The sequence below is a fragment of the Haemaphysalis longicornis genome, unplaced genomic scaffold, assembly GCF_048455015.1.
Source record: "Haemaphysalis longicornis isolate Haplotype H1 unplaced genomic scaffold, Haemaphysalis longicornis Haplotype H1 scaffold_10, whole genome shotgun sequence".
NCBI lineage: Eukaryota > Metazoa > Arthropoda > Arachnida > Ixodida > Ixodidae > Haemaphysalis > Haemaphysalis longicornis.
Genome location: NW_027526204.1, coordinates 150,233,218 through 150,257,789, shown reverse-complemented (window position 1 = coordinate 150,257,789; position 24,572 = coordinate 150,233,218). Strand labels below are relative to the sequence as shown.

Here is a 24,572-nt window from a genome sequence, read left to right as displayed (position 1 = left end):
GCGCGCGATGAACTTTTGTTTTGATTCCGAAGTGATGGGCTATAATAAAGTATACCGCAGATGTCTTGGAATTACGCCAAAGCTCATTTGCTGAGTCAGATAAGCTCATCTAAGAAGATTGTGGCTGACAGAACTGGAAAAATCGCGAAAAACATGGGTCACGCCCAAGTTTGTCGTGTGTTTTTGCACTCCATGACAGTAAACAAAATGGCCGCCATTTGGTAGTGAACAGCGCAAAGGAGGCGCATGTGCAGCTCGAGCTAGGCGTTCTTTTCGAGGCTTAGAAATAAACGTCGACACCCGCCCATCTCGTCCCGTTGTAACTTTTGCCGACATGAGTGCTTTACATGGCTGTGGACTGCAGTAAATTAACGCTCCGCCGCTACTTGTTAAACTTCGTGCTTTACGTCGCCGAGTTCATTCAGTCGAGCGTCCGCTGCAACAACAAAATGCTGTACCTCGAAGACTACCTCGAAAGTGAGTAGCTCAAGGTTTTATAAAAATGTCTGCATTGAAACATTGTAATTACTCTCAGCTCATGCTTTTCCTTGGTGAGAACTACAGCGTAACCGGCGATGTTTTGTTTACTTCTAAGTGCGCGTTCTGTTCGCTTTTTGGCCGTGCTAAGTTTGAACTCGTCATTTGACTCTCGCCGTTTCTTTCGGCCCACAGTGATCGAGCACCTGCCTCAGGAGCTTCGAGACAGGTTCACCGAAATGCGTGAAATGGATCTTCAAGTACAGAGTAAGCTGCTTTTTGTGCACTCGTCGAAAGTCGCGATGCCGGCTTGCTTGCCCCGCGCAACATGAAAGTTTCGCCGGACAGACTTGTCAGTCATTCTCTCTCGAGCAGAAAAAAAGTCCTTTTTTATACTTTCGCCGCGCAAAGAAACCGAAACGGTGTGATAAACTTAATTCTTCACGTTAAATTCAAGTTGCCGAGCTTAAATTTACTCGGGGTAACGCTGTTCGTACATAATAATGCCAAAGAGTTCCAAAATAATAAGAAGGTACTGCTACACTTGTACATTTTTAATCTATTCTGATGTCTTAGCCAAAATTACGCCCGCTTTTTCATTTCATTTTGATTTTTGTTGGACTTTTAAAGAGAAGTGGGGGAGCTAATTCTGTCATGTATGTTGTAGTTTAAAATTAACGTAGCTGATGCTTGAGAGGAGGACCAGGGTGATGTGATCTGAAATATTTTAAGCCACTGGATGTTTTTATATGTTATTGTGCAACCTTCGGTTGGGCGTGTTTTGCCTCCAGCAAAAATACAACTTCTAGACGCAAAGAATGGACCTCCAACATTGTGTCGAGAGATGAAATGCTGTTTTTACTCATTTGAACAGGTACTGTCGCGAGCAAAAGTCTGGATTCCACGCGAGCGGCGGCCGAAATGCATTGCAGCGCCACCCTGCGAAAGCTCGCCTGCTGCGAGACACCGGCTGTAGGGCCTATCTTAACTGCACGCATGTTTGTTCGATTCATTCGATAAAAGCAGTCGCGAAGCGACACGCTTCCTTAAACCAGTTTGAGACTATTGTTTTGCGGTGCAGTCGCAGATAGCAACTACTTTCGATGTGCAACGCTGATAAAGAGTGAAGAAAAACTACCCGTTGAACGCATCAGTGGCCGCTTACTGCCACTCACTGAGACCGTATCGCAAATGCTACACGCCGACGGAATTGCCCAGTCGTAAATGCTAGACACGGCCAAAGCGACACCGTTCGGTCTTTCCGTGAACAAAAAGCGTATCAGACTCGTGCGAGCAAACGAACATACGTGCAGTTAAGATAGGCCCTACAGCCGGTGTCTGAACAGCAGGCGAGCTTTCGCAGGGTGGCGCTGCAATGCATTTCGGCCGCCGCTCGTGTGGAATCCAGACTTTTGCTCCCGACAGTACGTGGATTACAAGTCGCACTCTTCGGCAATCCCAAAGCACTTCAATACGTGATGGTCTGTGTTGGTGTACATTAATTCGTGCAGCTTTTGTAAAGGCTTACAATGGCTCGGTAAGGAGCGGATGCTTATCTGCTTCTTTATTACATCTTTGCCTTTATTACCTGCACCAAACCACTGTTGCATCTCAGTGAAGCATCAAGTTGGTAGAGCATAATTTGGGAAGGTTGCGCGAGGAACTTTTCACAAAAATGGTCACGCACATACACACAAAAAAAAAAACGTACATTTTGTCAGAAAGACTGTGCACTGAAGGGACCCCGAAGATGGCGCATCTTCACGATGAAGTGTACGTTTTGTCGTGTGCGTTTCTGTGAAATCATTTCTAATGAGTGTTCTTGTGTTCTACTCGGAGATACCCGCATAAACAGCAGCAGCCAGAAAGCGGGATTGAGGTTCGGTCCCTGTTATCTTGCTCCCTTCTTTCTCTTTCTCGCAGACGCCATGGACAGCTTGGACGAGCGTGTCAAACAGTTCTTTGCGAACGCCCGAAAGATGAAGCCCGAGCAGCGAGACATGGACTTCGACAAAATCCGAAAGGTGGCCGTCGCGCCTTGAAAGCAACGCGAGCGTTCCACTTAGAGAGCTACGCGATAGCGTTGCCATTTTGGGTGAACGAGAGCGGTAGTGTTCACATTTTTGTATAGCATTGCAGCCTGACCGTTCATTCCCCCCTCCCCCCCATCTGACTCAAGTGTCTGGTGCGAGCAGTGGGGCAGTGCCATGCTTGTTGTGTGCCACTGCTGCAGGACTACTACAAGGCGCTTGAGGACGCGGATGAAAAAGTGCAGATCGCCAACCAGATCTACGACCTGGTGAGTGGTCGCCAGAAAAGTTCTGCTTTTGAAGCTCGTTGCCCACTGGTGGTGTTGAGCTGTGTAATACCTGTGCTACACGGCCGTTTCAAAGGCCTTCCGAAGGCCTTTGAACCAATTGTCTATCGAGTGTCCCATTGTAAATACACAGGGCACACTTGAAGGTGAGCGTTCAACTGCCAATCGAAAGTTGCCGTGTAGCACAGCAGGGGTGAGACACCTGCGCATATTGCGCCTTTCTGATACAATTTCATTTTCCTGCGCCAAGCTGCTCCAAAAGCACGAAAATGGTGAAAATTGCGCCAAACTGCTCCAGAAGAGCCTCAACGGCACGGATTTTGATGCTCATGTCAGTTTCGGCGGGGACGAAAGCCTCCCGCATCCCGGTCACCGCTTTTATCGTCGGTCAATCGCAAACGCAGAAATGGCACCAATAGAAAGACTGAAACGAAGCAAGCGATAGCTCCTAAAACTCGATTCGCTTTCCGTCCGGGTTCGCTGAAACGGCCTTCTCGATTAGGCATCGCTGTGGCAACAAACATGGCCGCCGCCTGATCTGGCTGCTACCATGCGCTCAGTGCACATTGCCGATATTTTCCCTAGTTTATTTTGCGCTATCAGCTGGGTTCCTGTCTATTCATTCTATCTGTTGTGGCTCTGAACAGTGACGTTAACGTGGGGATATGGTTTGAGATTGGTGCCAGATTACGGGAAGTTGGGCGGCTCGAAAAAAAGTTCTTTGAAATGTGGGGCCTACGACTTCGGCGTGGTTTCTCTTTGAGTGCGAAACGCGGTGCCCGCGTCTATAATCGTGTTCATGAAGGGAATTTTTTGGCTTGTTGTGCTGTTGTAAAATGCTGAGGGTGTTGCTGTGCTTTGAAGCGCGATCACGAGCCTCGGGGATGGAACGGTCGACACGAAAGTTGCGAGCTGTGCTGCGGCGCCGCGACCTGTTCAGGCAGCGCCCAATAGCTGCAGGACTACCCGGTAGAACGCGACTATAACACTTGATGTATGCAAAGTGAAATTTAATGCCAAAATCTAGGTGGCTAATCATTAACGCTACTCAAATGACCATAGGGTGAACCTGCGCCCCGGGGACTGAAACGGGTAGGCTGGTTGGGCTATGCACCGTTAGCTCGAAGCTGCTCAACTGTTGCCGTGACTACAGTCGTTCGTACAACGCAGCCTGGGATTACAAAAATAATAATTTTAGCATTAAAACAGCAAAAAAAAAAAAAACGCCACAATTGCGGAGCCCTTAAATTTGATAAGAGTTTTAGCAGTCCGTCTGTTCCGTCATGTACGTAGTTACCGTGCTCACCGGGACTCGTCTGGGCACTTGGGCATTCGTAGCCGTAGGGGGATTAGTTCCGTGGACCTGCACCCTTCACCTTGTCCGCGCCTCCTCGCCCTTCCACGCGCGCAGGCGCAGACCGGTCTGGTCAACCCGGTAACAAAGTAACCAACAGAACAGACGGACTGCTAAAACTCTCTAATGTTAACTGCAGTTTTGTTGTCAGTGTTGCGTGCAGGCGCAACACAATATCACCAGTGAGGAAAAAGGTAGTGCAGTTAGTACTTTGTGATACTCTTAAAAACTCTTTCAGGTAAGGCTGTTTGAGTGTTCTGTGTATTCAAAACTGATTGAAATGTGCACTTGACCCTGCAAATTGCTGAAATAAGGATTTTTTAAGCTCACAAGACGATTTAATTAATGTCCCTAACTGCTCCAAATCAAGATTCTTCTGCTCCAAAATCGAAATTTTGCTGCTCCGAAAACTGCTCCCAAATCTGTTTGGGCTGTCTCACCCCTGGCACAGGTATAAGTTGGGGAGGAAGCGTGCCCTTTTTTGGTGTTGGTTGGTCATTACAGCCAGTGTGTAATTGTCTAAACTTCAATTGTAGTCACAAAAACAAGCATGTTGGCCGCAAGTGACACATGCACATACAATGGCGTGTGGCCATTCTTCGTGGTCTGCGTGTTTTTTGTCACAATAAAACAGGGTCTAATCCAAAATTATCTGGCTTTAAGATACTAGGTGTTAGTAGCATGAGCCATTTAGCGTAGTGGTAAGGCCTGCACAATCAGTAATACCGTCTGTCGTAGAGACTTAGGCTACGTGCAGACTATCGACGCAAAAGCCATATCGTGATCTATGAACGTAAAAAAATGGCATGTCACGCAGTTTGGTTGGCTGAGATGTGAAATGACGTCATTCTTTAGAGTTATTATGACTGTTGCGGCACCAGTCGAACCTGGCCTTAGTGTCTTCTTGCGTTGTCTACCTTGCTTCTTTCATAAAAAGAAAATGTGAATCAAGATGGCCGCCGTCTATGAAGCTGCTTCCTTTGCCGTCTACCAAGGCAGATGGGACGACCCCTTGTTGTGGGCAGGGATGAGAGAGGGAAATGTGGTAGTGCTCGGGTTATGTTGTATCCTGGTAAAACAAGAAATGTCTGTTGGCACGACCACTGTGTGACGGGACGCGGATGCTATCACATATATATAAAACTCGTCTGGCTACTGCCGTGGATGTGGATATGGCTGTCTGCCTTTGCATCGGGTGGCAACCTTGGGAGGTGCTTAGCCCAGTTCACAAAAACGCAAACAAGAACGTCAGCCCAGTCTCAGTGCTGTGCATCTTGCCACTGGTGTGGTGTGTCCATTTCCAACCACTCTTCCCGCATGGGGTGTTATGCCCCTGACCACAGAGATGTGCTTGTGTCAAGTGGTGGAGGTTACTTTTTGTAACGAATTGCAAATGGACGTGTGTGCAAAAGTTCTCTCCCTGCTTAGTGCACGAACTAGACCTGGTTGTAAACTGTCCGTTGCGGCGGGGGTCTACAGTGAAGAGCTCTGTGATGATCGGCGCTAAAGTGGACACGGTTCCCATTTTTTGTCTCCATTCATCCTGCAATGCTCAAAGAGGCTTGATTAGCAGGGGTGGCTGCTATGCTCACAGTTGTCCTTGGGCAAGATTGTCCTTATTGCGGTCCTCACAGATGCAAGGACAGCCAGCAGCATGTGCCTTTCACTGCCTGCCTGTGTTGAGTTTGGAAACTGTATGCTTCTTTTATGGCACTGAGAAAGAAGCACCGTGAAAGAAGCATTGTGAGGGTGGGCAACTGAAATTCAAAGGTCTCCTCAGGGTTGTCCTTTGTAAGTCATTGATGTGGGGCCACCTATCTGTCCTTCATATGCTTATTGAATGTAAGATTTGCAACATTGAAAGTAAACGGCATTTCAATGAAGCTTGCACATATAATGTTCCCTGGCAGCCTTCATTATTTCTTGCAGATCATCCCATATCCTCTTACAAAAAAGTTTTTAGCTACCTTGCAGATGTAGACTTTTTAAAACATATCATACTGTCCATAACCTCAGCTGCATTCATGACATGTTGCAAAACAGTGGTGGAACCTGAGGCTCTACACCTTAAATGCCTGTACTCCCTGTTTGAATGTGGGCCCATACACCAATTCTCTGAGCATACTCACTATGTTTTAATATGGCCCTATACACCAATTATCTTAGTAAATTTTTAAACTAGTAGTCCTTATCATCTCATTCACCATTGTCATCGCACTCTTTGCCTTTTTCAGCCTTGCGCCATTAATCCTGAAATCGTCATCAGGGTTGTCCTTCATAAATTGTTCGTGCATGTTCTTTAGAGAAAAGAGCAAATTGGGGCCTTAACATAACTTAATTTGACCGAAAAAAAAAAAAAGAAAGAAAAAGCTTCTTATCGCTAAAATGATTTCAAAGTAGTCTTTTGTTGCCGTCTCTGGGGGGTACTAAAGCAGAAAATTTCTGGTTACACAAAATTGAAGTTTGCACTCTGCTTCTGCTGCTTTGGGTCGGGACACAATCTGCACTGCAGCTTCTACTTTACAAAAGGAAGGTTATTAGACTGAAATAACTATTTGCTTTGTGTTGACTGCTCCCAAGTGAACAAGAGCGGTGTCAGGTCGGTGCCTTGGTCGTTGTCTTGTTGTAGACCTAATCTCAAGTGCACCAAAGAACACAGAAAAAGATTTTGCATTGGTCTCATTGCATTTGAAATGAGTGCTGCAGCAGCAGCAGCCTTGGGGGAACTGTCATTGTGCTTGTTTGTTGTTTCAACGACGCTCGTTTGTCCACACCTCAGGTGGACCGCTACCTGCGACGTCTGGATCAAGAGCTTCAGAAGTTCAAGATGGAGCTGGAGGCGGACAACGCGGGCATCACAGAAATCCTGGAGAGGCGTAAGGGCCTCGTTCCTTGTTTGTTTGTCGAGGGGTCTGGTGTCGCTGTGTACTCGAGAACTGAACCCACAAGGCCTTGCTTAATTTTCAGTGAAGCTTGTTTTGCCTCTTTAGTCTCTTGAATGTCCTGACAGAATGAGAAAGTAAGTGCCTTTTTTTTTCTACTGCTTTTCAGGGTCCCTGGAACTGGACAAGCCCCCGCCGTCCTCCATCAAAGCCGAAAGTAAGTGACCCTTGCGCCTGAAACAGAAGTTCGGGCGAGTTGATCCCACAGCATGTTATAAGCAGCTGGGTTTTTCTACTTCTATGCTTATTCTTAAATATTGATTATAGCAGGATATTGTTGTTGCAGGCTACTTCAAATAGGATCGGCTGGGAAGTTTTGATCTCGGGATGGGGGTCGAGATTTAGCTTCCTGTGATGGATAAGGATTTGGGCTCGCTTCTTGCCGAGTGCATTCTCCAGCTGTTATCCCCTGTAGTTCTTGAATAGTAACTTGCGCACGTTAAAGATCTCCAGGTTGTCAAAATTCATCTGGAGCCCTCCACTAGGCGCGCCTCATCGCCTGTGTGGCGTCGGCACGTTAAACCCTACAATCAATCGAATTGTGACTGGCCATGAAGAACACTCAACGATAAAGTGTGCATATTTGGCTAGCCTATGAACACTTAGCTTGAGCTAAAAATTGGGACTCGAGGCCAGCTCAAGTTGACACATCTCCAGCAGTTAAAGGGACTTCGAAGATAAGAAGGCTTATTACAAAGAAAACATTGCCGTTATAGCCCTCTCATCATTTATTCGGCTGTGAAAGATGCGTTAATTGCCAAGAAATCACAAATTAAGCAGCACATTCATTTATTTTTGCCAATGCAATTCGATGGCATAGACAACTGGCTGCCATTGTCGATGGATAATTTGTCTTGTGCAGTTTTCACACATTTCCCTGCTCTCATCATTCGAAATTTTGTCATGGTCGGCGCACATCACAAATTACGTCGTCGTACATTCATGCCCAACGTTTCTCGTCTGCTGCCACGGGCTGGCATAGTCGGAGGCTCAACTGCTGACGTTCCACACGTTCCAACTACTCGTCGGATGACTCACCCAGTTCGCGCAGAGATGGGCCTTCCTTGGTTTTCACAACGATCAGCTTCCCTTGCTTCTCTTTTGCTCACGCTCGTCTTGCGGTGGTTGCAGAGCGGAAGCACGTGGCGACCTCCCTGGGCGGCTCGGCGGCTGGCGGTCCACCTCTGGAGAAGCGCCAGGTCACGGAGAGGGTGCTTCCGCTGGCACCAGATGTTGCGGGCGGGCGACCCATGGCTGCGGCCGCCGTGGGGGCGGTGGGGGCTGCAGCGGGGACGCTGGCGCCAGCAGACCGCCTGCTCATCCCCCCGTCGGCGCTCACGTACGGGCTGGGCAGCAATGCCATCGCCGCAGCCGCTTCGCAGGCCATCGCTGCCACACAGCAGGCGAGTGTGGTCGGCCCGCAACTCGGCGAATATGAGCTGAGGTGGGGCCGCGGTCATTGGTCTGACCTTTGTGAAGGAGCTGGCCAGATGAGATAGGGAGAGTCGGCTCTCGCGCAATGTTGCGGGGGCGGAGTTTTATCCCTCAGAGTATAGAAGCCCAGCTTTTCAGGTGCGATTTTGTCAGTGAAGAAAGCACCTTTTGAAAGTCTGTTCTGAGCCAAAAATGGTTGCAACTACAAAAGTAGCTTTTCGAGCATGCAACGACGCTGTATCCGCAGCCAGCTTAGATGCCCTGTAGGTGTTGCTCCCGAGCGCACTCTATCTGTTGTTACAACATTGTATGCCCCTCTATACGCCTCGAGCTTTGCGATCGCTGCGCCGCCTGCCGCCGCTTCTCCGCGGAGTTGACGGGATTTGCGCTGCGCGGCCCATAGGGGTTCATGCAGTGTTTTGGTTTTCTTTCGCTTCTTTTTGCCCTTCCAAGCGCTAAAAACCCTTGTTATGGTGACGTATGTGAGTAAACAGTACATTTAGGTCACTTCAAAAGCCGCTGCGTCTTGGTAGGGTGCTCAAACACCAACAATAGCTATCCGGGAACGCGGCTCTGCGTCCTTCTCGGCTGCTGTTACGGGTGTCGGCGACGGCAGCAGCGTACCACCACTGTCACCTCCGAATACGTCCGGCACAAGAGAATTTTATTGTCGCCTCGTTTAAACCTGATACTGGCACAGTGAGGGGTGTGTTTTGTTTTGTAGAGAGGACAACGAATGCGGCCTCATTACGAATATTTGCGTCGTAGAAAAATATATTTCAGGGATGCGATAACCCAATACCTGATAAAAAATTGTGCCTTTTATAAGAATATAAGCCACGCAAAAATGTTAAGTATATTCCAAGGCTCTGCGCCGTGAAATATGCGCACTCATGCCTTATGGCAAGAACCAAGAAAAGTGAATTAAACCACTGAAAAATTAACGGTCTGCCAGTCCGGAATAAAACAAAATAGCTCGTACAGAAATTAAAAAAAAACTCAGTGAAGCTTGTGAAATGCTAAAGACCTTCGTATAAACTTAATCCGGGTAGGACTTGCGAGACCAACTAGTGTGCGAAATGCACTGCTATTTCGCGAGACATGGGGAGGCGGAGGAGGGAGGGGGAGGCTTACGTATCGTTTTGTACGATTGCGGAGCGAAATCAAGGAAAGAACGTTTCGGTAATCACACACACACGCTACTGGTTCACGTCACTATAGTTTTTAGACTTCAACTAACAGCTGCTCCCTCGGCGAACGCATTTTTTGAGGTATACAAGTTCAAAACTGATAAACGGTGTCGTTAGAAGAGTGGGATATCTGATAAGTCCTTCTGATTTCCGTTCGTGCTAGATTCTGCGGGCTCCCTGCGTCATGTATACTATGCTTCGAAGAAACGTTTAGTCGCGAGCGGGCATTACTGTAGAAGCCCTTCTCCGGCCTGCTCGCGGAGGACATATGTAACATGAATGTTTGTGGGCGCTCAGCTCACGACAAGACGCCCCAGCATTATTTTTTTTTTTTGGTCGTGCGCTGATCCCGGGTATAATTTTGGATTATTCATCATACTCATTTCGTAGAATGTTCATGAAATTTATTTCCAGGGTAGTAACCAATATCTGAGATATGATATTGGCAAGCATAACTGGCATGCTGTCAGGTATGAGCGCTACACTAGGTTATATAAGCGAACAAAACTGGTGTATAGCCATAGCATGACCATCTGGGGAATTATGCTTACGGAGACACTGTTAGTAAATTTCAGGGCAGTGGAATCAAATCATCTTCATATGCATATCCCGGTTTCGCAACGCCAACCTGTGACGCACACCTGGCGCTTGTACAGACCGAATGTACTAGACTAAGATCACGTCACACACATTTACAATCTCGTAAACACACCACATTTGCTAACAGAGTGACTGCTCCACATAAATACGTATTTTCAACGCCTACAAACGGTAAATCTCAGTTGTGAACGGGCCCCGAAAGCAACGGTGACAATGGGGAGCGGGACGCGGACTCCCGCGGCTGCTTTCGAAACGGGCCGCTAGGGGGATTTCAGTGGCGCCCCTACAGGCCGCGCTCGAGGCGTATACTCGGAAACAACTTTAAGAACGACAACGGAAATTGCCCCATCACCGCAGCCGGATGTTCCTCCTCGCAGCAAAAAAAAAGTGCCTTAATGCGAGTATTTCGAATGTGACACGAGTCGTTTCTATGATTTCTCTCACTCAATCTGTTTCTAAATCTCTGAAGCGATGGCAAAAAAATTAGGAGTTATTAAAAAAGGTGATGTTACGCTTTAAGGCCAGAATACATAGAGCAAATATGCAACGAAAAGACGACGAACAACGCCCGGCGGCGCGCGCCCGACGCGCGGCAGCGGAAAAACATCGTCTGCCGCCGATCTAGCAGGGTCAAAAAAGTTCATCGGCAGCGGAGCGGCAGCGAGAAGCAAACCGAAGGAACCGATCAGGTCTTCCGATTTCCCCTCCATGGCACACGCCGTGTACAGGCCGCTGCAGATGGCCGCTTTGGGAGGGTTTAATAGACGTACAGTGTAGGCCATTTATAACGTAACTGCTTATAGTGCGGGACCGGATATAATGCGGGTTTTTGTGACCACCGGTTCACGTCCCATAGAACTCAATGCATAAGTATACCGTTTAGAATGCGGTTGGCCGAAGCACAATACCGTTTATAGTGCGGTTTCCTGGCGGGACTGCTGATCTACCAGCACAGCTGGGGCATCGTTTTAGGGTAGCAAAAGAAAAAAGAAAGGATGAAATCGGCCATCTGACGCAGCACGCACCCCTTGCTCTTCTCTAACTTTGACACACAAGAAAGGAATAGGCATCCTTTAGTTCACGCATACTCCACAACTGACCTTGCTTGAGGCACCTCGGGAGACAGCGACCCCAGTCCCCGTCCGCGCGCGGCAAGTTGTTTCTATTATGCGTGAACCGCATGGATCGTTTTCGCACACGATTCATACACATCTGCGTTGCGCGTGCGTTTTTTTTTTCACGCTCGCGGTGGCTTCTTTGAGTGACAGTGGGAGGAGCCTGACGACTTGCACCAGTGGGGAGATGCGCACCTAATGGCGGGAGATCTGAGATCCGAACCGCTCCGACCAGCCGGCTGGCCGCGCCAGAGATGTTTAAGCCTACCGCCACGGTGTTTTTTGATAGGCGCTTTCACAAGCAACGTGGATGGCAGTTTATATTCCTCTTTTCACCCATATTGTCAGCTCTTTTCTTGCGTGAGCATCTTCGCTTGCGCCTCATGCGGCATTTCAGCAAGCAGTTAGAAGCGGTCGCTGGAGCTGCCTGCACCACTTCATGGCCAGGGCCGACGCCATGTGGCCGCCTCTTGCAGCGCCGCACTCCACGCCAGTTGTAACCGGGCCGGCGTCGCCGCGTCTGCGGCGTGCACTGCATGTTTTCGCGACAAGAAATCGCTCCATGCCTCCATGCAGTTCACGCTTTAGAACGCTGTGCAGATAAGCCACCACTCTTTCCCTTCCCGAACAAGCAAGCTGCGCGAAGCCGAAGATCTCCACCACCAGTACGCTGCGCTGATAAGCAGCCGCCTTCGGCAGCGTGAACAAAAGGGGAGGTAAAAAAAAAAAATCGCGCTGGCGTTCCTATCTTGTTCTGCGGAATCTGTTCATAGACACTGAAAACGCAGCTACGATCCTCCAAAACACAAACACAACAGAAGTTGCAGCAGCGGTTGACGGGGAAAAAAAAAAAAAAAACGATATAAACACCAGGCCTTTGCTTTTAAGTGCCATGCATTTGAGTGACGATAAATAAAGGATGACTTGAGAGGTAGGTTGCGATGTGGTTGGATTCGCGCATGTTTTGATTATAGTGCAGTACCGCTTATAGTGCGAAATTTTGCGGCTGCCGCGACATACGTTATGAGCAGTCTATACTGTACTCTTGCCCGCGCCTACTCGAGCTAAAAAAAACGAATTGTAAATCTGAGATCGATTGAGGAAAATGGTGTTGCAAGAAGTGAAGTCCGTGGTTTTCCGATAGCTCAACCGCAAGTGCAACGCGGTCCCGACCTAACTGCCGTGGCTTGCGTCGCCGAGATAGGCATGTACAATAGCTTTTATTAGGTTAAATAAAAGCGATCCGGCTACATAACTTGTATCAACAGCGACATGGGGCCCGTGTGCAAGATCGGCATGTGAGGAACAGGCGATATCACTGTGAGGGCCTCTCAAATACAGCAAAATACTAGAAGCAGCCAGTCGTATTAATTCAGAGCAGGGCTTGACATGGTCTATTTTGCACCAAAGCACCATCTGTCGGGATGAAGTGGAGATTCATAAAGAAATAATAAATAAAGATGGAGTGGAGGTAGAACGCCGGTTCCATGTTCTGGGAGTCGCTGGTTCGAATCTCCCCTGGGACGTCTGTTTTTTTTTTTTTAACTGCAACTTTTTTTAGCGCTTTTGAGAACTCAAAACGCATATTTCAGCAGAAGAAACGCCCCCAAGTCACTCAGAATTGTCAAACGATGTACAACCCAAGCGGGAAACTCCTTCACTGGGTCTGTTTACTGAACGCCGCCGTTGATTCTGGGCATGGAGGTTCAGTTAGCCACGCTAAGAACAACCCAGCGGTGGAGTGGCGGCGGTCGCCGTGTCCTCGCTCCATGTAGTTCAGCCCGACGAACATTTGGCGCTGCGCCGCGGCGGTTTTTCCGCCGCGCGAACTTCGTCGTGAAAGTTCGCTTCATGTATCCTTTAAGCGCAATCTCGTTTCAAAGTTTGTGCGCGCTTCGACATCTGTGTTTGTTTCTTCAGTGGTGGGATACACCACATGAGCTATTGCCGTTGGCAACTTGTACCCGTGTACAGTATTTCATTTTATATTGGTTCTTTCTCTCTTAATATGACGACTCTACCACGCCCTCAACGAATCAAAAAGAGAGACTATTGTCCTTTTGGCATTTCACTTGCGAGGCTTCCGTAGTGCGACTAACGTAGTCTTCCTCCCTCCTCCTCCTCCTCTTCCTCCACCCAGCTGCCCAAGAGCCATCCCAGTGACAATAATAAACTTCCCTCTTCTTCCTCCTTCTCTCCCCCTTTCCCTTCCAATGCGCCGAGCAGATGCAGCAGGGCCGGCGCACGGCGAGCCTGAAGGCGAGCTACGAGGCCATCAACGCCTCGCTGCAGAGCCTCACCTCGCGAGAGTTCACCATGGGGTCCAAGGACATCGGCTCGCTCACCTCCCTGACCCCTCCGCCCGCCGCGACGCCGCCCCAGGTCGCGGTCAACCCCGCCACGCCCGCCGCCGCGGTGGTCCCCACGCCCGCTGTCGTCGCCGAACCGAAGCGCTCCTCCTCGAAAAAGTGAGCGACCGCGCTTCGAGACGACAAGTCGCACTCGTTGCACGGGACATCAACGGGAGTTGTGGGCGGGCATGTTTGGACATTGACAGAATGGCTCGTATGAGACAAGCTGAGAAGTAAAGGCAGTCCCAAGAGGGTTGCAAGGTCCAGATTTTTTGGAATTCTGTGGGGCAGGTGTTTGGTGATGTTCTGCAAGGTAAAGGGTAGGCTCAAATCAGTGGAGCGAACTCTGAAGCAGATCAAAACGAGTAGACAAGAGGTGCTGCTAGAACCGCTGTCATCAGGAATACAGTGCGGGGACCAGAGTGTGTGCGGTTGTTTCGGCTTAGTGTGGATGAAACAATTGTGGGGCACCACATTTAAAGGGACACTGAAGGCAACCGGAAAGTTGGTTTCAAACAAAAGTCTGGTCTTCCCATAGCCATTTTAGCATCGATTCGTTGCTGAAAGATGCCTTAATTGCTAAGAAATCACTCAACAGCACAATTCCTTTCCTCATTTCCATCACAGTGATGCCATGACGCAAACAGCAGCTGCTGCTGCTGCTGCTGTTTGCATCTTAATAAACTGGAAGCAGGTGAGGCAGCGGTAATGTATAGCGGTAGAGAAGCAACCGAATACAGTCTACGCCCGTTACAACGGACCCTCTGAATCCGGAAAAAAACGTCCGCCGCTGTAGCCGAAGTATGCAGTATCCGACGGGGGGGGGGGGGGCAGGGGGGGGGGCTATGAGCCCTACGGTGGGTACTTTGACCGATATTGCATGCATAGTACATACACTTTGTTCTTTCTACAGGCCTGCAGCACCTCTGCACAGTGTTCGCGCGAGGGCAAAGAATCGCGTAAACACCGTTTCCAAAACTTAGCACAGGCACTTCGAAAAGGCCTAGCGCATGTGGTCAAGCGTGTAAAGACGCAAGATGTGCTGAGCAAATAACGCAAGAATATAACTAGGCGCAATTATAAACCAGCTATGAAACATCAGTCGTGCCCATCAGCATTAGCTAGGCTCTTTTAAATCCCCTCACGACGAGGCAGGTTTTCCCGAAACCGTTCGTCAAACAAATCGGATCGCTGCCCGACGTTCCCTCAAGGCAGATTCCACATTTTTAGCGATTTTATTCTGGTCATTGAAACAGATGTAATGAAATAATCTGATGACGGTCAGCTGTAAAATCGAAAGTTAGACCAGTTGGACTGCGCACGGTTACCGGCAGATTGCACACAATGGATGGGGAACAACACCTACTTGAGGCATTTCTTACCTTTTTCACCGAACGGAACGGGAACGATGCATGCGTGGGAATAATAAAAGCCGAACTTCACTGAACCCGAGTTTTTTATTACATAAAAAAACTGACGAGGGCAGACTCGCCTCCGAGTGCACCACTTCGAGTATTCGATTGCCCTGTTTTCAATCTCACCGGAGTCGCGTATATCGGCAGCGGCCTTGTTCTTGACGGTACAGCGGATACTGTGCTTAGACAGGCCTGTACTTCTGGCGATGTCAGCCTGTTTTTCCTCATGTTCAACAGCGTTAATTACGCTTAATTTATCCGACAGTGAAATCAGCTACCCTGCCGCTCATGCCGCTGGTCGCACAAAAAAAAAAAACCACTGGCTTGGCTTGGCTGCGCCAACGACCCGGCTGCCAGCAATGTTTCCAGACATAATAGTTTTCTTGCCAAAATAAACGAAAAAGCACACCGGGCGCCGGCCCCGCGGAAGTCCGCTATAAACGTTCAGTCGAAACAATTTTCGCCTAAAATTTAGTCTGTTGTAGCCGATAGTCTGCTCTAGCCGGGTCCGTTGTGAGCGGAGTGGACTCCATTTAAAATGCATGGGTACCAAACAAACCAACAGAAATGGTCTGTTGTAACCGAAAGTCTGTTGTTGCCGGATCCGCTGTAACGAGCGTAGACTGTACAACACTATCACATAGCAAGCAGTTTGGTCGAGTTCAGTCAAATCATTCATGCCTTCCCAAACTTCCCACATCTTTTGCAGCTTTGGACCACTAAGAAAAATGTTCCTTCATGGCACCCATGGTCAATAATGAGGCCTTGTTGCCCTTTTGAGGCCCCGCGAGCATTGGTGTCGAAACAGCTACTCGTGCGTAGCTCACAAATTTCCTTGAAAAGCAATACTGCTGCCCCCAGTATGAACGAGTAGTGCCATCCCGTGGCAGCCAGGGGAGACGTTGCGTACGCCAGACGTTTTAACCATTTTTAGCCAGGGGCGATGGCACCAGTGTTCACATTTTCGCTATTTTCTACCTTACTTCAAAAAATCTACGTAGTATACAGTCAAATCCCGAACCCCACGTTGACGAATTTCTCAAATTAACGAATATTTTAAAACTCTCCGCCAGATTGCCTATGTTTTCAATGTAAAAATATTTCAGAACGAATTTCAATATAGTGTATATTTCTGAATAACACACATAATTTATTTCCCACATTATAGTGGAGCAACATCAGTATTTCTATAGATGGATGCAGCTCAAAAGAAGTGAGAGCAATCGTCATCCTCAGCGACGACGACGATGTGGAAGAAGACGACTGTGCTTCATCGAACACAAAAGAAGATGAGATCGTGTCGAACATTGATGTTTTAGTGCACATGACCGAATTCCGCACTTCCATTGCTCGGTGCAATGACGTCCCCGATGAGGTGTTGTGCGAGGTGGAATATATAGAGGCATTCCTAATCAATCGTGCGTGCTGCATGCGTGAGACGAAAATAACTGATTTCTTCAAATAAAGTAGTGTTGAAGAGGGTGCAACATTTTTATTCGAGAGTTTGCCTGTCTGCACACGCGTCTTGTACTAACGTACGTCATTTTCATTCCTAGGTTTGAGCACTGGCTTATAACCGCCAGTTTTTCATTACAACGATATTTCGAAATAACAAACGATTTTCAGTGGTCCTGCGTGATTTGTTATATTGAGGTTTGACTGTGTTTGTTTCTCACTGAGCTAATCAATCGAGCTAGAGCAACTTTTTTTTTTACTTCAGTGTCCCTTTAACTTGTTTTGCTTTAGTGGCATTTCAACTAGGGGTGTCAGCTCTATTATGCAAAGCATGTACTGAGGCAGAGTGTATGATCGAGGTGGTCGGCAAGGTGTCCTGAGAATATTATTTGTGTACCCGTTACTGTAATGTAACGAAAACTCAAATAACCAATGTGGCACATAGCTTGTAGCTTGCATTGGCAACAGGAACTTAAGACTGCTGCCAGCAAAATATCAATTGCTATAGAATGGGTCTGAGCCTTCTGGACCAGTTTTTGAGTGGCCCAAGACATGAATGGGTGTGTGAGAAGGCTCTAAAAAACTGATTAGACCTACTACGTTGATTATATGGGTACACTGAAGCCTTGTTATGGAAGTCCTTGCAATGGGAGACTGACTTAACCATAAGTAGCGCTTCGCTTAAAGTGGTGATCATTGGCTCTTCCTGCTCGGCAGCTCTGCAGTTTAAACTTTAAATAAAGTGAGACTTCATTATGCATAGCGTGATTACGTAATAACGAGGGCTTAGTGTACGCCGTGTTGCTACATGGCCATAATTTGTGACTTGGATGGGCCCTATTGAACATTACTTAAACGTTACTAGGTAACTTGACAAAGCATTGCTTTGTTGCATCGCCCTCTACATTTTTTAAAGCAAAGCTTTCTGTACCTTGCTGATGGTGAAGCCAACTTTCTCTGACGACGATGGTTGTGGCTGAAGTGAAAGATGGTTGAAACGAGAAGCTTTATTTGGTCGAGAGCCACTGTCTTCCAAAGTCGAAGTTCAAAATACAAACCATTACACCTGAAACGCACTGCAGGAAAGCCAACTTACACAATGGGTTTGCACAAAGGTACATCAAGTGCCTCACGGAAAAAAAAAAAAATATCCCTTCGCACGGTTGGAATCAAGCCTAGGTCCCTTTCGTTATGAAGCTGACGCCTGTTTAACTGCACTGTTATTCCGACATGGTCAAAGCAGTTTGGAATTTGGACTTTGACTTTGACTTAAGTAGCATGAAAGAAAGCTTCACGTTTAACCTTCTTCTTCTTAAGTAAGGGACTTCGTTTTTTTTTGTTTTTTTGAATGCTTGCTGAGTATAAGTGGGCTGCATGTTTGTGCTTGCGGTTTCATTAATTTCGAGGCTGTTGAGTTCCTATGAAAATTTTGACCTCATACAAGGAAAAGCACACGAAGGAAAAGTAAATAAATGTAGCCTCACGTCAGATGCTTAAAAAATTTTATGGCATGTATGACATCCTCTTGAGACCTGTTTTCCAGGAGGAGGGGGGGGGGTAGTCTTTCTGCCAAGTGGAGAGACCTCACTTGCTAATACTTAGCACGCCCTATTCAGCAACACACCGGTCAATTTGCATCGGTAGCAAATTCTCACCCCGGGAAGGACAAGACTGAGGGCCTCGGAGAGCGAATGATACTTGGATACAAGTTAAAAATGGCGCAATAGCTCATGTAGTGCATCACTGTGCCGAATCGACGAACTTGTGCTGTCAAAATGTGTGCTTGTGCTTTGAAAGTAGAGTGCGCTTATTGCGCGACACCATCTGTTTTGTCTCGTCTAGTTTGTTGTATTGCTGCAGTAATTTATAAGCAGGTAAAGTTGGAGATATCATGGAAATGGCTCTCGTCACATTCAAAGTACTCGCAAGTAACGCACTCTTTGCGCTGTGGGGAGGAACAACCAGCTGCAGTGATGAGATGCATGGGCAACTTCCCTTGTCATTCTAAAGTTGTACGTTAATGGGGTCCACTACCTTTATCACTCAAAAGAACAATTTACAAGCAATGCATACTGTCGGTGGCTACATAGCCCTTTGTGACACGGTGTGTACAATTGTACACGTGACTTTGAAGAGGTTTTTTGCGAGTTACAATCGTCGTCATCCCCACTGGAACTGCTCAGCCAGCATTCGAATTTCCTGCTCTACGGCGGGAAATGCGACTGCTGGCTATGGCGGGAAATGCGAATGCTGGCTGAGCAGTTGAAGAGGGGTTCAAGAACACCTACAGAGCGGTTTCAGAACACATGCTTGACACGCCAAATGCTTGGAGCGTCAAGCAGGTGTTCTTCGTTTTACGTTCGCTATCTAGTTAAAACGTTTATTAAAGCAAAACTGCAGCTGCTACCTTAATATATAAGGGCTGCAGATCAAACTAATGTGTATATGTTTTCTACTGTAGCAATAGTTAGGAAACGGTGGTCACGTTTACGATAGCGTGTTTACGATTAGGACACGACCTTATTTATTGACTACTTATGCAATCGAGTTGTTTGTTGCTTTTAAGTAAAACTTTGTTGATCAAAAGCATGCAGAGGCAGTTCCAAATTTTTCTAACAGCTTTATCCTGATGCGTGTCGCAAAGGGATATGCAGCGAAAGCTTTTCACCTTACTGAACAACTAGAATGCGAACTTAGGTCGGCAAACGGGCCATGGAATGTATAATGTTGGGAATAACACTCGGGGACAAGAAACGAGCGACCTGTATCAGAGAACAAACTACAGTAGAAGATATCACGGTTCAAATAAAGAAAAAGAAATTGACTGGGGCCAGCCGTGTAGGGAGACGAACCAACAACCGGTGGACAGTTAGGGTGACAGAGTAGATACCAAAAGATGGGTCTAGATAAAGGGGAAGGCCACTAATCCGATGGTGGGATGAAATGTGGAACTTCGGGAGCAAACTGTGGACTCGAGCAGCGCAAGGCAGGAGTGGTTTGAGGTCAATGGGAGAGGCCTTCGTCCTGCAGTGGACCTGAGTAGGCTGATGATGATGGTGATGAGTCGAGAGCAGAGATGTACTGGGACGTGGGGTGTGGAAGTGCTGAATGCTCCCTTGTTGCTCCACCAGGCAGGGGAGCCGGGCATCGTCGAGCAGCAGCCAGCAGCAGCAGCAGCCTGCGGCAGCGGCCGTGGCGGCGTTGGCGCTGGCGGCGGGCGACGACTCAGGGGACTCGCTCTTGCTGCCGGGGGGTGCGGGGGCGGACGAGGGGGGCCTGGACTGGGGCTGCGACCCCAACGAGCCCCGGTACTGCATCTGCAACCAGGTCTCCTACGGGGACATGGTCGCCTGCGACAACGACGACGTGAGTGCTGCTACAGCTGGGGGAACGGGAACTCGCACTTCCTTGCACTTGGCCTGCGCCAGCAAGGGAGGCCTCGTGCCTTTTTTGTAGACGATAGTCTTTCTTGGGCTACTTGAACGCGAAAATTTCGGTCGGTCTGTCTGCGACTCGATTCAGCCACCCAGCCACAGTGGAACAGAAGCTGCGCAATAGTCTTATATTCCCACAGCCAAATTCAAATGTCCAAGTCTGGTGTCAGTGTTCATACTTGTCGACATTGTTAAACAAGAACAAGGCATTACGCAAATATGAGGTAGAAAATCAATACATAAGTAATAGGTGCAGTGTTCCTTCATTAAAATATTCATGGATGCTTGGTTTTTGCGATAGCAAATGAAATACTACATCTACCGCAGAAAACCGTCGCCTGCTGTTGCCAGCGCTACCTCCTGGCGACATTTAAGAAATCTAACGGCACTAGCAACGAAAGGTTCCACGAGGTGGGATCCACCTTCTGCTTGGAACGCTCGTGCAGTCGAGCGTTGTCTACAAATGTTTGAGTTGGGTGCCTCAATTCATGCGCATCTCCGCCGTACGGCAGCACTGGCATTGAGACACCCGACTTGGAGCAGTGGAACGCAGTAAATTTAAATTGACTGGAGCAAACCTCTAGCGCGTTATCTTGGGAGGAACGAGACAGGAGAGGAACGGCATGAGAGGTGAGCGGGAAAGAGAAGGGAGGCCTTTACTTGGCAGGAGCACCAGTCGACTATCGTCTTTCATTGACATTTGCAACCAAAGGAGCAGATACACTGCCATTTTCTCCTCTACAATGTTATGGCAGAATTGGGGGGAAGAAGGCACTGGACTTGATCCATGTGTGTTGTCTTGGGTCCAGTAAACACTCACTGGCTAGACTGTTCGTGAAGTATGGGCTGTGATTGCTGGGAGTGCAAAGCAAGCTTTTTTCGTCCTGGCATCCCAGTGCAGCTACTGCAATTTATATGTGACCAGTGCAAATGCTGCGGTTGTGGTTTTCTTAACACAGAAAGTGTTTTTCTTTTGTTAGCAGTTTATGAGCACTAATTTTATAGACTTTAGTCAAATAGGGATCCTAACTTGTGATCCCCCCTCTCACTTTGTGTGGTCAGGAAAACCAGAACAATGAATGTAACAACAAGACAAGGCCAACAGAGACAAAGTGCTTTCTTAGGGCTCAAATTTCACTAGCCCTGACTGAACAGTTTTCACGAGAGAGCTTTAAGGGAACACACTCATCTTAGAAACTTTTTTTTTTGCTTTCCAACCAATTTTGATGAAACTTCATGAGCTTTTTCAGTGCTATTTAGCTCATTTCAAATATCCAATGAGTTTTAATGTAGGGTTATTAGTTCGTGAGATAATTAAAAATAGGTGTAGATTGTTCTTGAGAATGTTAGAAAAAGAAACAATCAAGAAAAAATTACCAGCAAGGTGTGAATAGATACTAGAAGTTTAGGAGAATAGATGGAGAAGTTGTGGTGAACCATAGCAGAGCTGGAGAATTTCTTTCTGTGTAAGCACTGAAGGACACACCACCACACATTGCATTAGGTTTGAAATTGTTTATTTACCGTATTAACTCGAATCTAACGTGCACCCGTTTTTTGCTGTCCGAAGAAGAAAAAAGCGTTATGTCCTCGATTGTAACGCGCACTAGTCTTTCATGATTTAATACAAAAATGCAGCTTTTTTTCTCACTTGGAACAAGCAAGGTTTATTCCAAAGGTGGCATGAAATGAAATGTGCCTGTTATTGCCGGCAAGACAGTCACCACGACGACGGTCCGGGGCAGCGCCATCTGTGCCTTAGCAGCTCTGTCGTTACAGGCCTCTGAGCCGCACGCTGCTGCTGCATGTATTTTGCCAGTGGGTCTTCTATTTGGGGATATCGCCCCCTCTTTGTTCAGCTGCACCCTTTCCGTGTCACCTTGCTTGCGAACATTTTCTTTGCGTTTGCACCAGTCCCGCACACAAATGTCCGGAACACTGAACGCATGTGACGCAGCCCGGTTTCCATCACTTTCCACGCACGAGATTACTTTCTTCTGAAATGCAGCATCGTGGTCAACCCGCCGTGTTTTTGCAGTGTGGAATTCCATGGCGGAAAGAACAGAGGAACGCAAAAAAAAAAGATTACGCAGACAACAAAGGCAAACATGCGCTGACTACGCGTTCAGTAGTCAAGCAGCCATCTCGAAACGCCGATGGCGATACGGCGCGGCAGTTTTGAGTTGTACTCGATTGTAACGCGTATGTGATTTCGGGGCCTATTTTTCCGGAAAAAAGATGCGCGTTAGATTCGAGTAAATATGGTACATGTTCTGTCATCGCTTTTCACTGTGGTAGGAGTAGTAATCATCGTCATATCCATCTATATCGTCGTCTACTTCGTGCATGACTGACGGGTTCGGATCGTTTTGCCTGCAGGCTTTCAGATTTCTTGCAAAGTGGAATGTGTCGGCATGCACTAGATCAGGCAGCTACAGGCTTTGCGAACTTGGCATCTGTAGCGCGAGCTGTCTTGTGCTGCCCCCGTGAGGCACGGACGCACGTGAACTGTTTTTCTTGGTATTTTTTTGCAAGCGCCACGCGCAAGCCTGGATGACGCCAGGAGCTCCTCGTGAGGCGCATGCTCATGCGCATGGTAAATGGCAGGAGTAACTAAGACCTGGGGTTTTCTGATGACGCCGCACACATTAGGGCAAGCTCTGCCATTAAAAACGGGATTCTGTGATGTCATAGAGAAGTTGTCTGCGAGTGGGTGGGGTGTCACCACTGCTTCATTCGTTTTCTTTGACATCTCCATTGTTTGTTTGAAGTTTGTGGTAAAATTGGTGTCAGTGTTATCGGAACACAGTGGACTTTTTAATTACCCAAACTTGTGCTTTGTCTTTGCGGCTCCCCTAAAATGTGGTTAAAAGGTTTACCATCCCTTTGTAAAGAAAGTCGGGAGAAGTGTGAAAGCTAAAAGTGTGTCCAACCTTTGCTGAAAGTGCGTCCAATCAATCGGCAAGCCATCAAAGATCTGCAATTGCTGGTGCACTAAGTAAAATCATCTACAAACAATCTAAATCCATTCCAATACGGGATTGTGGAGATGAAGGTATACTATTGTACTCCTTCTTCTTCACGATTGGTGCATGCATTGTCTTACCTGGAACTGTTCCTTTATCGCAATTTCAATTGGCCGTTTCGACACAACAGAAGCCCATTTTCACGCACACACCATGTGTGCAGAGAGTTTTTTGGTCAGCCAACCGGTCTATGGGGAAATGCGTTAGCTCTGTGACAGGATGCGATTGGTCGCACAAAGACAGGTTTCGGTTTAAAAATTTGCCACTGACGGAACAGTGGCGTAATCCCTTTTCCCTCTCCTTTTGTGCAGTGTCCCTTCGAGTGGTTCCACTACCAGTGTGTGGGCATCACGCAGCCCCCGAAGGGCAAATGGTTCTGCCCACAGTGCACATCGGCCATGAAGCGGAGGGGGCGCAAGGATCGCTGAGGGCTTTACAAAATAAAGGACACCTTGTCACAACCCGTGCGTCACTGCCTTTTTCGTGCCGGCCTTCCCACAATTGCACCAAGCACGCTGTCATGCTACCCTTCAGTCCACTTCCACAAGAAAGCTTTGTGCACTCTCTCAAAAGAGTGCACAATAGCGCTACCAGCTACACACCAGTTAAACGTAATTGCAGGGCGTATGTCACCGTAATTTGCCACCTCCGGCATCTAATTTCAATGTGTTTCGTCTTTGGCTGTTTCTTAAGCTATGTTGTCAACTATGAGAATTTGTCTTGCCGCCTCACTGCATTTTCATGGGGTTAGGTCACACATAGTCGAGGGTATTTCATAAAATAATGCCTTCGTCATTCAATCTTCCCGCGGATGTCCTTAGATTCCCGGCTGAACTGCTTGTAAAGAAAATCCTTTATTGCTAACAAATGCTGTAGCTATTTATGTGGTGGTTGTGGTTATAGTAGTACGAGACGTACGTATCGATGAAAAATAGCTCAACCTAGTAAGTAAGGTTCGAGAAGAACGGAAAATATTGAGCTACACAGACAAAGCCTGGTCACATTATGGTGTTATAGAATGTTTCGGCTCTTTGTCCACAAGTGCTGAAGTAGCTGAAAAGCTGGCTTCTAATTCTATTGCGGGCCATCGTCCACCACACGGAAGTATTGGGCGCATGAGCTTCGCTGGGACGCATGTCTTGTCGGTAGGTTCTGTGCAGATCGATTCCTTGGTATTTTGGAGTGGCTGGCATAAACAATTCCGAGTGCCTCGGCAAGCCCTGTCTTTAGCAGAGCTGAATTCTCTTAAGCAGGAGGGTATTTAAATTTCGGCACTTCGTACTGAAAACTAAAGCAATGTACCAAAACCGTAGGAACCCATTTAATTTTATTTTTACTAGACTCGGATCGCCTACCGCGAACGTTCGAAGGGAAGGCATCCCAACGCGTACGCAACGCAAAGTCGCGAGACCTGCTTTGCACGAAGTCACCAGGAACAACAACAGCACGGCTGTCGAAGCAC

General features: G+C 47.7%; 1 protein-coding gene across 1 annotated transcript; it reads left to right on the top strand.

Annotated features, from left to right (window-relative positions):
- Nucleotides 1–23,571, top strand: Ing3 (Inhibitor of growth family, member 3). Its single transcript, XM_077691207.1, has 10 exons — nucleotides 1–477; nucleotides 673–744; nucleotides 2,401–2,501; nucleotides 2,711–2,776; nucleotides 6,928–7,024; nucleotides 7,200–7,247; nucleotides 8,222–8,493; nucleotides 13,656–13,897; nucleotides 19,782–20,016; nucleotides 23,422–23,571. The coding sequence occupies exons 1-10, from the start codon at nucleotides 348–350 to the stop codon at nucleotides 23,536–23,538; spliced, it is 1,380 nt and encodes a 459-aa protein (XP_077547333.1). The 5' UTR covers nucleotides 1–347; the 3' UTR covers nucleotides 23,539–23,571.
- The last annotated feature ends 1,001 nt before the right edge of the window (nucleotides 23,572–24,572 follow it).